This window comes from Pyrus communis, chromosome 4, assembly GCF_963583255.1.
Source record: "Pyrus communis chromosome 4, drPyrComm1.1, whole genome shotgun sequence".
NCBI classification, from domain to species: Eukaryota; Viridiplantae; Streptophyta; class Magnoliopsida; order Rosales; family Rosaceae; genus Pyrus; species Pyrus communis.
This window is the reverse complement of record NC_084806.1, coordinates 25,847,715-25,861,915: the sequence shown is the minus strand read 5'-3', so window position 1 is coordinate 25,861,915 and position 14,201 is coordinate 25,847,715. Positions and strand designations below refer to the sequence as shown.

Below are 14,201 nucleotides of genomic sequence, written 5' to 3'. Positions count from 1 at the left end.
GCCAACGGACTCGGGGATCGAGTCGAGGTGAGGGAACTGTGTTAGGATTGGACGAGTAATTTGATGTCCAACGTACGTGTTCTATAACCCGGATGAGATGGGTGGGTTGGCAAAAGACGTTGAAGAGTGTGGGCCGCAGATGTACTACGGTTTGGGCGGCGACGGATGTCAGGCCGTGGACCGCCAGTGAATTGGTACATGAAGGTTTTGAGCTCGTTGAGTTCCCGAGTCAAATCATGGAGAGCTTAGACGATTGTTTTCTTTAATAGTAACAAGGGGCGGATGCTGCGGATCTTGCTAGTTTTGCGTCAAGTGGTTCTACTTTTCCTTGGTTTTTTCAGAGACTTGTCAACAAAACAGGAAAAGGGAAAAGGGAATCGAGGGGAAACGAAGCCGGATAACAGAAACAAACCAATCATTAGCCTTTTTATATACCACCTGACCGGGGTAAAGGGTTCAATGCCAAGCAATACAAGCACTGAATAAACACTTGCTAAAGATTTCATCATCGTCGATGCAAAATTATAATGTAGAGTATAACTACATGCCAGGAGCTGAAAGGGTTAGGCGACTTTCCCCAGCATGCTGTACAAATTTTTTGTGGTAAAACTGCTTCTGTATATGAATAAATTGGGTCATTTCCCTGTCAGTCAGCATATATAGCGCGCTCTGTCTCTTCCGGTGCCAGAACCCTTTCGCCAAAAACCATGCCATGTAATGCTCTCATTTCACTTAACCATCTTTTTCTTACCTTTCTTCGGAACAATACAAAACTTCAAGCAGGTCATATTGGGGTTATCCTTTTCTTTCTCAGCAGCGGATGTGCCGCTCTTGTTTGCTCAGACCCCCATATGCTCATTTGCCCACTCTATTTGATAGTATTCTCAAAACCCAGAACACCTCAACTACAGGTTCTGGAGATAGCGACACTGATCGCAACCAACAAATCTTCTGCATTTTAGGGTAGTTGTATTTGGGCACACAAGAGAGCACAAACCAAGTTGCTGAATGCAAATACTATAACCCATCACAGCCATTATTCCCTACTGTCTCTTAACCATTGTAGTGGATTTTCTGATTTTGGGAGGTCTGACCCTGCTGCTGTTGTTGTTGTTGTGGGGCCTGCAAGTTCATTGGCTGTGTGTTGTAATGGGCAAAAGGCTGAGAGTACAGTGAGTTCATAAAGCCCTGCAAATATGTCGAACCTATCAGCTATTAGCACTGGCGAGGATAACCACCACCAAGCCAAAATATGACTAAATATGACTCAATATGACTTGAAGAAGAACAGAGGCAGAATGCAGTACGCATTTTCGTCATATACCCAACCCTCTAAACTCTGTTGAAGAGCAATGTGAAAGGACTTCCTAATTACAGAACAGCCAAATGTTTCTACTTCCCATTTCCTTATTTTCCCGTCACAATCTATTAAATAGCATTGGTATAAAATGAAACCTGAGACTGAAGTTGATTGGCATTTGCAACTCCATCCTGTGATGGGTCATTAAAGCCCACCTGAGTAAATAGGCCTTGTGATCCATGAGGCATGTAGTCCTGTAAGAAAGCAATTGAGAATTGCCCAAAGCACAGTAAAAATTTAATGACAACAAAGGGAAACTAGCAAACCTGAGACATGAAGTCATTCCCACTACCAAATCGAGAATATCCAGCTTGAGAGTTCTGGTTCAGAAAGTTCCCTGGAAACCCACCTTGTGCTCCTTGAGTAACATAATCAACAGCATATCCACTTTGAGAAGCCTGTCAAGCATGCTAGCATCATGTCAGTTTTAATTTTTCGAATACATGACTAATTCTGCAATTGCAAGTAATAGAGGTTCTTAAATTACATAACATAGACTATAGGTACATTAGGAAAGTAAATAGCGCAGACACAAAAAGGGTAAGGGAAAATCCTCTTTCTATAAATAACCTTTTCCTTTCAATTTTTCTTTTGCATGATGTAGGAACTCTTCTTCCATGTGAAATTAATTCATCGAAAATGTAAACAAAAAAGGTAATTAATGAAAAACATTGTATAACATCCTTAAACAAACCACTTAAGGCATAGCCCAAAAACACATGCTAAAAATGCATATTTGGTCACTATACTTTGCCTCGATGTCATTTTCGGTCAGTGTGTTTGGTTTTGCAAGGAATTTAAAAACAATTTTGAAACTGCGGTAATTAACAAGTTAGAATCCAGATTTTCATTTTGGAAAACAATCCGTCTGTTTTCAAGAAAATGTTGCTAAGGGATTGAAAGACCGCGCTATAGGCCTCCTAAAACTACTTACACTTCTCGGGTTTATCCACTTTGGATTGTGATAAAATTGCTAACAAAAATTGAAATACAGTGACTATATTGATACATTTAAAACCACAGGACCAAAAGTGATTTTGAGTCAAAACACAGTGAACAAAAATATATTTTACCCAAAAATTAAATCCAGAAATACACTGCAGAAACAAACAAATAATGTATGGCCCAGCATACACTAAAAATACAACAAAAGAAAAAGCACCGCAACTTCGTACCTGAGTGGAGAAGTCAGCAACATTATAAGGAACATGTGATCCCTGACTTTTAAAGTCATCACCCAAACATTCCTGGCAACATAAAATCAAAGATGAAATTAAAAAATGAATATCAACATGACAAGTTACTACGAACATCATGTTTAGTACGAGAAAGACCTGAGACATGCCCGCCATGGAAAATCCATCACGAAACGTTTGGCTTGGCCCTTGAACTGGCATCTGTTGCATACAACAAAGAAGAGTACATGCATCAGGCGGATGAGGGACCAAGATCTAGGGGAGAATTGGTACATGAGAAAAACAGAAGGATAAAATGGGCCGGTACAAACATTATTGACAAATCCATGTTGAGATAAGGGGCCACCAACAGATGGTTGGCTATTTGGATTTTTAAGAGAAGGAATGTTGAAGGTAGACCCCATATTCCCAACATTTTGTTGTGTGCCTTGCTGGTGCGGAAGATGACCGCCAATTGGAGCACCGGCATTCCCACGTCCTGCCCCAAAACCACGACTTCCAGGTTGAGGGACATGAGGAACAGCTCCAACTGGTCCATGCACAGCTCCACGAGTTGGAATAGCATACGGTTGAGAAAGGGGTCCTCCATGAAATGGCGAAAGAGGTGCCTGAGGTAATGGATATCCAGCCGGATGTACACCAGGCTTATGGGTACCATTGGGTGGGCCAGGAGGTAGGTAAGAACCTGCTTTTGGCATAAACAATCTATAAGGATGAAAGACATCATTATTTTAGGCATATGAGACCAGTTAAGGTTTTCTACTTATTTATTGGATTAAAACTTAGAACTCGGGGGTTAATTATTTTATCTATTTCCTTGTCTTAACTTCTAAAGAAAAAAAATTTAACATTTCAACACATGTGAATCCGTTTATTTGAATTATTCACCATATCAAATGAACCCAAGTTTATATACTACACACTAACATATCAATAACCATTACGTTAAAAGTATTGGCTTCAATTTTTCATATAGATTTCTTCCCTTTTTCATCCCTACTACTTTTGTATTTGGTGGAATAGGAAAAGTAAAAGAAATATCAAAACAAAGATAACAAGAACACCATCAGAGTAAAATGGAAAGCGTGGTGAAAACAAACAGTGCACTTCATCCTACAATTCCTGGAGAAACAAGGTAAAAAGGGAAAGAGACTAGTACTAACATACCCCTACCCCGATTACTTCTTCTGTCAGCACTTTGGCCAGCTGAGGCAACAGACCCAAAACTGTCATTGGGGATAACTCCAGGACCACCACCATAGAATAGGCGACGATCATTGTAGATCTGTGTCAACATAAGAGCAAACACAACAAATTTACATCCATCATAAATTGGTGATTTCATAACCCACAACAGATTAAAAATATGAGTACATCAAAAGAAAAAGCATGAAAACTTAATTTTTGCCTTCTCTGCTAGTGACACACCTTTTTAGGCTTTGGAAATTGCACCATACTCTGCTTCAGGTTATTTAGTGGCCCCTCAACCAAGCACTCGTGTTCCTAATGGTGTATAAAATGTCAGTACTATGGAATGCTAGAGTCTGTATATCAACCCATACAGCACAACAAACACAATGAACCAAAGGATCTAAAAGGACTTGAGAAAAACAGGACGAGAACGAAAAATACATACTAGCAGAAAAAATTGTCAAGTTAAATAACAAAAAATACTTGAGAAAAACTTAAAAAGTCTTTTTCTATTAGCTGGAATAAAAAACAAAAGGCACAGGTCAACGCAAACCAACAATATCAAAATTACAGAGAACAGTTAATACCTTGTAATGAGTCAACAGGCTATTCCACAGTGGCTGTTTACTAAGAACTTTAGGGTTTCCAAGAATGACAATACCATATCGAGCGCGTGTTAGAGCAACATTGAGCCTGCGAGGATCATTAAGGAATCCGATGCCCTGAAAAAGGGGTGTATTAGACAGGAATCCTCAACAAACCCCAACCCCCCCCCCCCCCCGGCGGCACCCCCCGGCGCGCGCGCGGCAGGGAAATAGCAACAAAACAATTCAAATGTACATTGATAACAGAAAAATGTGCATACTTCACACAAGTGGTTTTATGAACACACCTGATGCTCATTACTCCTCACACACGAAAGGATGATATAATCCTTTTCCCGTCCTTGAAATGAATCTACGCTGGCAACCTGTAATAACATAACAATGAAGCAATATAGACAAAATAGGTCAAGCGCAAAGACTTCTACATGTGATGAATATATTACCTCAATTTCCTTATAAAGTTGCTGTCTGAGAGCACCATTTCTCGACATATAGTTCACAATATAAGCTCTCTGTCCCTCATATGGTGTGATCACTCCAATCTACAAAGTGTATTTTTATTAAATTAATGAAACATGGAATCCAGATATAAAATGCTAAACTCATAAGGAATGTTGTAGGTTCACCTGACTAGGGACTACGCCACTCCTCAAGAATGTTGTGACAATCTTTTCAACGTTAGCAGCCTCAGTTCTGTTCAGATAGGATGTTCCACTAGCACTTATCTCCTCTTGCCCCATCTATAACACAGCTGTATGAGTCCAGAACAAGTCTTCGGAGATAATATGATCTAAAAATGTCGACAGAAAAGCACCTAGTAGACAGAGCAACTCTTTGCAACAAACTTTTAGATGGTTTATACTATTCAACTGGCACTTATTGTTACCTGTACATAAAAGAACATGGGACGATTGGGAACCGGCCAAGGAAAATCAATGCCCGATGATTGCCTTTCATTGATGGTAACTCCATTTTGAAGTGTGCCCTCGTAGAAGCTGTTAGATGGAAATTCTGACAAGGCTGGATGCATTCGGTATTGAACCTAAAATTAAATCACACAAAATATATTAGCCTTGCAACACATGCAAGAAAGAGCAATTTCACTGTGAACGACATACAACAACACAGAAAGTGTCATAAGCCTCTTAATGGTGCACTGTTAGCTACACTATGCAACTTAATATTTGAATCAGAAACAAGACTGATGACAGAACAGAATTAAAATTAAATAAAAAAGAACCAAACAGGTTAAATGTTGAGAATAATCCAAACAAATTAAATCACAATAAAGTTTATTTGCTCACAGAAGTTATGGAAAATGTGATAAGAAGGAAAATAAATAAATACAGGTACCTAAACTCCAAAGCAATAAACAATGAGTTAAGGGCAAATACATTGAGAACTGCAACAAGCTTCCAATAAAGAGATAGAGATAAGTAAAGCAACAACTTCATTGGCACACCTTAATATTGAATTGAATGTTCATGCTGTAACATTAAGAAGAAAAGACCAATATCATATCTATTAATGAATGGGTATACAAAATAGTGTTTTAGGGGCGCGCCTAGGCACCTTTGGAGGCAGGGCGCAAGTGATAACGCCTCTGCCCAGTGGGAGTGGGCAAAAACTCACCGAGGCGAGCCTAGGCGGCTGAGGCGCGCCTAAAGGCGGTTGGCGGGCGTTTCCAGATCCATCCGCAACCCAAAATCAAAGTCAAATGCTCTGTTGTCTGGGTAAATCGAAGTTGAAGGCTGTCATCTGGGTTTAGGGTTGCAGGGTGTGCAGCATCTTCACAAGGAAGACGACCACGAAGAAGAGGAGAGATTATTTTTTCAAAAGACTTGGTCCAAAACGATGTCATTTTGGCCAAGTCTTTAATATTTTTTAAATGACGTGGCCCAAAGCAACGTCGTTTTGGCCAAGTCTGTTTTTCTTTTATTTTTAAAACCCCAAGAGTCCCCTGTTTTCCCTGTTTTTCTCAGCAGTCCCCTATTATTTAAGGTCCCGTAAGGCTTCGACTCACGCCTCCGCTTAGGCGGGGCTATCCATGGAACGCCTTGCCCACGCCTCCGCCTTTTAATACATTGATACAAATAACAAAACTCAGATTTCATCTCTGATTATCCAACATAAAAGAATAAATAAACAAACAAATAAATGTAAAAAAAAGGGGCAAGTAAATGTACACTAGCAAAATGATACTATGCGCAGCTACCCATGCACAGACTGAAAACTTTGGACCAATTACCTGCAATCTAATTGGTTTCACACCAAGTATAACGAGGCGTTCAAAAAGAGACCGGGCAAGCCCAGCACGAGCTGCTTTCTTGCACATAATGACTGGACCAAGCTGGCAGTGATCTCCAACAAGAACAACCTAATACGGAAATTTCTCATCAGACTCCGGGCAACAACTTGTTAAAAATCAAGCTCATAATCAAAATTTAGCAACGTCTACATATTTGATCTCAAAGTACCTGCTTTGCCCCAAGAACCAAAGGAATCAGGCATTCAGGTTCTGTAGCCTGAGTCGACTCATCAATAAGTACCTACAAGCAGAGGATAGATTTGTGTAAGCTATTTTTAAGTTGTGACAGATAGTAACTAACTGTTAATTTAAGACTTATTCCAACCTGCCGGAACCTAAAATTGGCCAATCGAGGATCTCCAGCACCAACACATGTGCAACAAATGACATCAGCACTTTGAGAAATCTCCCTCTCGGTTGCCCGCTTCAGTGCCTTATATTTTTTCTCATCATTACTAGACAATTCTCCTGTAAAATTTCAGGAACTAATGAGCATCAAGTCGAGACAAATATACATAGAAGTTTTCAGAAAAGCGAAGTGACCTTGCTCATCCTTCAATTGTTGCAGCTTGTGAAGTTCACTCTTTTCTGACATGTCAAGATGACGAACCTGAGATGAACAGAGTCGGTACGCATCCAGTTAAATAAGTGAGAAGATACGAACCTGAGATTAAAAATTATTAATTAAGGCAACAAGTCAATACAAACCTGGTAATGAAGGGTTAAATGCTCAACAGGAGAACTTACAGCTTCCCTTGATTTTGCACAAAGTCTAACAACCTTAAATACCAAAAGGAAGAAACAAAAATCAGACAAATTCATAAGAAACCTACTATTACCAAAGAGACATAATAGATAAAAACTTTTGCAATGTTTGATGCAAAAATGAGTTAATTCCTGAATCTCATAAACAGCACAAAACTGTAAACCAACTAGTTTCAAACAAATAGAAATCAGATTACACACTGCTATGCTTTACAAAGCAGAACAAGTGATACTTGAGAGGGAGTCATTCTAAGTTGGAAATAAATACGCTTAGGTACTCATTTTCTGATTTCTTGCTGCTTGGAATTACTTTTCTTTGATGGATATAGATTTCAGCTTAATATAAAAAGCAACAACATGAACAGTGAACAACCGATCTATCATAAAGAAGAGCAATCTAAAATTCAGAGAAAAGGAAACTACTAAACAGCCCAGCAACAAAACCATCATTTAACCCAGGTAAATAAGAAGCTCTCCAATCTAATAAAATATAAGTGAAACAGAATCCATTTATGTATCTGCACAACATTGCTTACACAACTAAAGGGATATTTAAATATTCTTTCAAAGAGCCACAAAACAAATGGGACACACTTTAGAGTCGGTATAAATTTATAATTGCAGGCAAAGGCCAAGCACTAGTCCTCTACCTTCAACCCAGTTGCACTTATCTTCTCAGCTAGTTGGTCTACAGCCACATTACTAGGAGCACACACCAAAACCTGGTAAAGAGAGAAATTGTGATTAAAACAGGGGCGAGAGAGAGGGAGAGGAAATAACAAATGTTAGTTATTTACCTGTCCCTGGCCTTGTTTAGCCATGTGATACACAATTGCTGCAGAAGTCACAGTTTTTCCTGTGCCAGGTGGACCCTGGATCAAACTTATAGGCTTCTGAAGGACACTCTTTACAGCAAAAACCTATCAATACAAAAGTGTAAGACACTCAGATTAGACCAACTACAACAAAGGATCCTGAAAAGGACCTAGAAAATGCTGTTACAAAATACTTGGGTTGGAGATGCATTTGATGTGAAAAACTAGTATTTAGAAAAAGAGAGGATAAGCCAGAAAAGAAAGCAAAGTACAGAGCTCTTCAACAAAAATCTCTTCAATGTATCATGAACATAGAGGATAACAATAAGTGTATAATCAAAATATCGTACTTGAGATGCATTGAGCTCCGGAAGACCAGGTGCACCAAAACGACGAGGCAATGAATTACGGACCATTTGAACCTCTACTTCATGGCCTAACAAATGATGATAAATATATCTGCACAAATAGTATAAAGAACACTTAAGTTCAATGCAAAACATTAAAATCGCTGCAGCCTGACATGATTTATTTTCCTTTCATTTTAGGTAACATACTTTCATTGAATAAAATACAAACTGAAACAGCTAATGCAATATCTGCTCTAAAAACCAATTTATGCTTGTCATCTCCATAAAATATTTAGCTATACAAGAATTATAACACAGAAGTAGAATCAACACTTATAAGTCACATAATGATAAGCAAGTTATCAAATTTTTTTTTTTTGGGAAACAATAGGCTGTTCTTTCTAAAACTTAAAAGTCTGCCAAAGAAGATGCGGAAAAAGAAAAGGATGAAGAAAAAAAACACTGCAAACCTACCCACTAACACTTGTCTCATCGACTGCAAAAGCTTTCATAGCTCCCTGCATCCGATCAAAACTTGTACTCTTCCAGACAAAGTCAACACTGAAGCCATGGTTCAGATCCACTGGAACTCCCTGCACACAACATGAATAGACATTAGTAACAACCAAGTTTAATGAATTAGATAACAATATATAAGCTGCACTAATACTAAAACTACCTGACTGGCACGAAGTTCAAGTGCAACCTCTTCTTGTGCGGTTAACTTGATCTGAAACAGCAGATAAGTACTATACAATAAGTGCCACAAAACTAAAACACATATACAATATATACTCTTAATGCTTCGGGAAGGAGGCATACAACGTGTCCCACTGACTGCCATGCTGGATGAGCTGCATCTCCAGAATAACGAAGCCGCAACTCATCACCAGGTACAAGGCGCAACTCATTGTCTTCCTGCAGCAACCAAACAAAAACTGAATGTTCAAAATACATACATATGAACAGAATGAACACCATGCTTATGGTACTAAAAGAATTCACCAAAAAAAAGTGTACAAATTTTTTGCAGATAGTCACCTTTGTAAACACAAAATAAGCAATACGCTTCTTGTTAAGACCAATATCCCACCGAATTGTGACATTGTCTTTGCTTTGAGATTCTTTCATCATCTACAACAAAATTAAGATCATAAGAACTTAACAACTTGCTTGTTCTGTACCACAGGGATCATAAGAAATCTTTGAATTGAAAAGAAAAAGGAAAACAGAGATTAGTCTTCATACTTTATCATAGTCAGCTTCAAGTTTAATAAGTGGTGCAAACACATTTTGATACTGCATCAGAAACAAGAAATTATCAGCAAAACATCCATTTAGAAGATGCAAATTCTCCAAAGGCTTCCTATGTTATAAAATGAACAAGATTTCAGCCTTCTCAAAATTTCAAAGCATATACAATGAATTTCAAACAGATTCACCTGGTAAGCATCTTCATACTTCAAGGCCACGGGTTGGGGTTCATCGTCCACACCCGGCTTCTCGAGATCTTCAAGGGAAGCATCAGGATTGCTCTTCCAAAGTTCTTCTACTTTATTTATTTGTTGAGCACTGATTTGGCGCGCCCTTAGCTGCTCCTGTTCAGACGGGACCTGCAAAGCACAGCATCTTAAAACTCCTAAACAGAAAACCATAAATTGCCTCAGATGAAAATAACTATTAGCCTAATGACAGAGTAGTGAAATACCAAACCTTAACAAGCCACTGCAAGAAACACCTATCATCTATCAGGGGACACCACTGGCTCAGATCCCAGTTCATATCCTTCAATGCATTAACACTTAAGCAGGGTTCCCTACAAAGAAGAACAACAACACTCTCTGTCTTGGCTGAAATAAATCCCAGAAGGAATACATTACGACATCCACAGTTGTAGCATTCAAGGATTGTTTCTCCCAATGGGCTATCTTTATGAAGACAGACTTCCTTGTGTTTGGCTCGGACCTACAAAACCCAGCATAACAGACCAATTAGGCAGAGTTATCAGAATGCAATGTCTATCCCTTATTAATAATGTCAGCTAATAGTATACAGCAATTGAAAGATTTATCTTCAAGCTTGTATTTGGGAACCAACCATATGCAACCACCCAAGAATCAGCATGCTATTGAGAAAAAAAGTTATGTATGATATGAGGCTCCAACAGCTGGTACTTTCTTTATATTTAACAGATTATTTGTGGTTGCATATCCTTAAAAATTCGCCCGTGAAAAGGCTGTTCAAAGCATCAACAAAGATTAATTTTTCAAGATTGAAAAAGTCAAAAGACATGAATGGAAGAAGCAGTTCAATTTTTACAAAAATTTATGTCTGCTCAATGTGAAGTGAAGTCAAATGAGGCAGCTTATGGTAAGTTCCCATTACACTAGAGTAAAGAAATTGAAGCCCAAGTAATTTAGGGCCTATTGGGATTGCTTCTGGACAGGATAAATGCACTTGCTGACAGCCAAATGCACTTTCTGATTGCGTTTGGAAAAAACTGTTTGAAGTGCTTCTGGATCATAGAATTGCTTTCTGAAGAAGCACCTGCTAGATGCTTCTTCAGGAAGCACTTTCAACAGCTTTTAGAGGAGGCACTTGGATATTTAATAGAAATTTCAATGTGTTTCTAGTGTAAGCACTTCTAGTTCCTACAGAAGCAATCCCAAATAAGCCATCATCAATTATACAAAACATTTACTGGTATAACCTAGATATTAAAACCTTCAATTCAATCAAACTCCACCATAGAAACTATGACTCCTTAATTTAGCTTGTAATTTAACCAATGTTTTAATAGGCGAAGGCGAAGCCAAGGCTTTTCATGAATAGTCCTGCCTAGGCGAAAGCCTTGAGGCATGAGGCGTAGCCTCACGGGACCTAAAATTATTAATATATATAATATAATGGACAATAGAGTTGAAGTCAAACATATAGAGTCGAAATCAAACATCTAGAGTCGAAATCAAACATATTGAGTCGAAATCAAACATATAGAGTCAAAATCAAACATTATAGAAGAATAATCAACAATCAAATAAAAAGTTTATTCACTGTAAGTGAGAAACCTTAACCCTTGAAACAAAAAAAGCCCCTGCTACGCCTCACGTGCCTACCTCGACCACGCCTAGGCAAGTTTAAGCTTAATCCCACTGGGCAGAGGAGTTTTCCTCACTGCCCCACCTCGAAGGCCGCCTAGGCACTCCTCAAGGCTCTTTTTTTAAAACATTGATTTTAACTTTAAAAAATTATTTGCAGCCCATCCATGATCCTACTCGAGCTAACATAAACTGAAAGAGGATATGAATGATACTCTAATGCTCTATCATACAATGTAATAATAAGAGTACTATCAACTCAAGAACAGCCACATGATTGGCAGAAAAGAAGTATCAGAAATCAAATCATGCAGTCTTGTAAACACCAAAATCTGAAGCATAATGCTGGTTGCTTAAATTATATTAAACCAATGTAATCATTAACTCCATTCGTATGTAAGATCCAATGTCATCCACCCAGACAAATCAGAGGAATATTGATCCAAAATTTCTGGTCAAGTGTATTTCATTAATGGAAGTTTAATAATAAGTGGTGTGGGAAGTAGAAGACTTCCAAATTTTCGTGTCAATAAATAAGTATCTCTATAAATTTGCATGGATATATAAGAGCACATTACTGCGTATGTTATTACGAAAAATTATTTAAATCAACTCATATATTTATATATTCTAAAATATGTGGCCAAACCTAACTGTAACATCAACATGAACCACATGAATCTTCAATAGCTCAAAAAGTTGTTAAATCATTCATGCAACCAAACTACAACTCCAAAAAAAAAAAAAAAAAAAAAAAAAAAAAAAAAGAGTCCATGAGTATAAGGTGCCATGATTAATAATTGGCTGGACCCATCACTAAGGTCCGATTATATGTGTTCAGAGACTAAATTGACAAAGATAAATCATCGGAATCTACTTTCTCCTTACCCAGATTGCTTCCTATCTCTCGGTGCACTTTTGTCATCCAATACCATGTTTAAACCAAAATTTCATCATCGACTCCCAATATGTAGAACTAAAAACATCTTGAAACAGGGATAATAAACCCAAACATCATGGGAGTATAATATTGCAGCTCTAAATGTACCTAAAATTAAGTTCAATCTTTGTACAAGCAATGCCAACACGTGATACCCATCATCGTATCAGCTAGTTTGTCTCTCAAAACAAAAAACACTTATTGCTCTGCATCGTCTTACTACTAAACTTCCTCCAATGGCATCCATTTTGAAACTAGTACCTTCCACTTCTTACCCAAATTCCCATTGGATTCATACCCGAAAATTATAATCGCAAAACCCAAAATATAAATAAACAGGCAGAAACAATAGCACTCCGAACCAGGTGAGTTACCAGGTGATTCACAATATGGGAGCCGGACGTATTCCCCCTAGAATTACAGAACCATTTTCGACACGAAGGCACATTACACCTCACAACGCACGCCGGGTTCGACACGCCGCAGTACCGGCACGCATGTTCCGTGAAATCCCCTTTTCCAAACTCGTAATTGTCGTCATCCCCAGTGTCCTCAAAGTTAAGCACACTCATCCCAGCAGTTAGGACGTCAACCACCTGATTATTCCCAGCGTTACTGCCCGACCCACCTGCCCTAGCCTTTGTGGCGCTGCCCGGGGCAGCTGAAACCGGTGATGCATCAGACTGCTGATCCGATCCGACTCCACCCCCGCCACGGTCACGGTCCGCGGGTTCCGATAAGGAATCTGAAGCGGTGGGCCAGGCGACAGGGGACCGAATCGGGTCGCGGAACTCCGGGTAGTCAAAGTCCTCGCCTTGGGTGTTGAATTCGAGGAAGGTGTAGGCGTCATTGGCGGTGTCGGGCTGCGACGCCGTGTCAAAGAGGTTGTTGGGCTGTAAATCCATGGTTGGGGTGTGGAATTGAAATTTGTTGAGGGTTTTGGAGAGAGATGAGGAGAGTAAAAGGGGGTTAGGGTTAGGGTTCGGTCAAGAAACGAATGCGAAGAGAGAAGAAAGATGTTTCGGAAGAGGAGAGAGTGTGGGAGGTGTGATGGTTGTAGACAGAGAGAGAGAGAGAGAGAGAGAGAGAGAGAGAGAGAGAGAAGAGGGGGGAGAGAGTGCGTGTGAGGGGGTTTTGTTGGTTCTGTTTTTGGGCGAGTACCCAAATATAGGTTAAAACTGTTTTTGCAATATTTGCGACGCGCCACTGTGATTGGGCAGTGACTGGGCGCAGTCTCTTGGAGGAGAAATTCATCAGTATCCAAATCGGATCGAGTGTTTCTACGGGTCAAGAGACAAAAATCACCTTCTACTCACCTTCCTGATTTTGTCCCGTTGACGGGCCACATTTTGTGTAGCACTCCCTCTCACACCACACCCATGGGCCACCACATCCAATGGCCTCACACGAGTGTTGTGATTAACTCAAAATTAAAGTGTTGGATATGAATCTAGAAGCGGTGACAATCGGCCAAAAGCAAAGAAGTGTTTGAAGAGTACTGACATCAAGGCGATCGATCGGAGATGAGTAGCGAAATACTCTCGTATTTCCTGTTTTGTTTATGGGTCGTATA

General features: G+C 39.3%; 1 protein-coding gene across 4 annotated transcripts; it reads right to left on the bottom strand.

Annotated features, from left to right (window-relative positions):
- Positions 1-398: 398 nt before the first annotated feature.
- On the bottom strand, positions 399-13,711 carry LOC137730814 (regulator of nonsense transcripts 1 homolog). 4 transcript variants are annotated; one of them, XM_068469793.1, is made up of 29 exons: positions 13,003-13,711; positions 10,304-10,555; positions 10,033-10,203; positions 9,839-9,889; positions 9,632-9,724; positions 9,413-9,508; positions 9,270-9,320; positions 9,065-9,183; positions 8,591-8,699; positions 8,223-8,345; positions 8,076-8,147; positions 7,369-7,440; positions 7,204-7,270; positions 6,986-7,128; positions 6,830-6,901; positions 6,601-6,729; positions 5,239-5,394; positions 4,979-5,092; positions 4,796-4,894; positions 4,640-4,717; positions 4,335-4,469; positions 3,985-4,059; positions 3,724-3,841; positions 2,868-3,244; positions 2,695-2,757; positions 2,536-2,607; positions 1,627-1,758; positions 1,456-1,554; positions 399-1,188 (listed from the first exon to the last, which is right to left on the bottom strand). In XM_068469793.1, the coding sequence occupies exons 1-29, from the start codon at positions 13,531-13,533 to the stop codon at positions 1,054-1,056; spliced, it is 3,804 nt and encodes a 1,267-aa protein (XP_068325894.1). In that variant the 5' UTR covers positions 13,534-13,711; the 3' UTR covers positions 399-1,053. The 4 variants fall into 4 exon arrangements, with proteins under 4 accessions (XP_068325894.1, XP_068325895.1, XP_068325896.1 ...); XM_068469794.1 differs by having other exon boundaries at positions 2,868-3,241; XM_068469795.1 differs by having other exon boundaries at positions 2,868-3,241; positions 3,730-3,841.
- Between the last annotated feature and the right edge of the window lie 490 nt (positions 13,712-14,201).

Excerpts from the sequence above, each read along its gene's own strand:
- LOC137730814 (XM_068469793.1), bottom strand. The coding sequence starts at position 13,533 with ATGGATTTACAGCCCAACAACCTCTTTGACACGGCGTCGCAGCCCGAC. Across the intron at positions 9,725-9,838 it reads TTGAAGCTGACTATGATAAA|ATGATGAAAGAATCTCAAAG; the intron begins GTATGAAGACTA and ends ATTTTGTTGTAG. Across the intron at positions 4,895-4,978 it reads GTGGCGTAGTCCCTAGTCAG|ATTGGAGTGATCACACCATA; the intron begins GTGAACCTACAA and ends TACACTTTGTAG.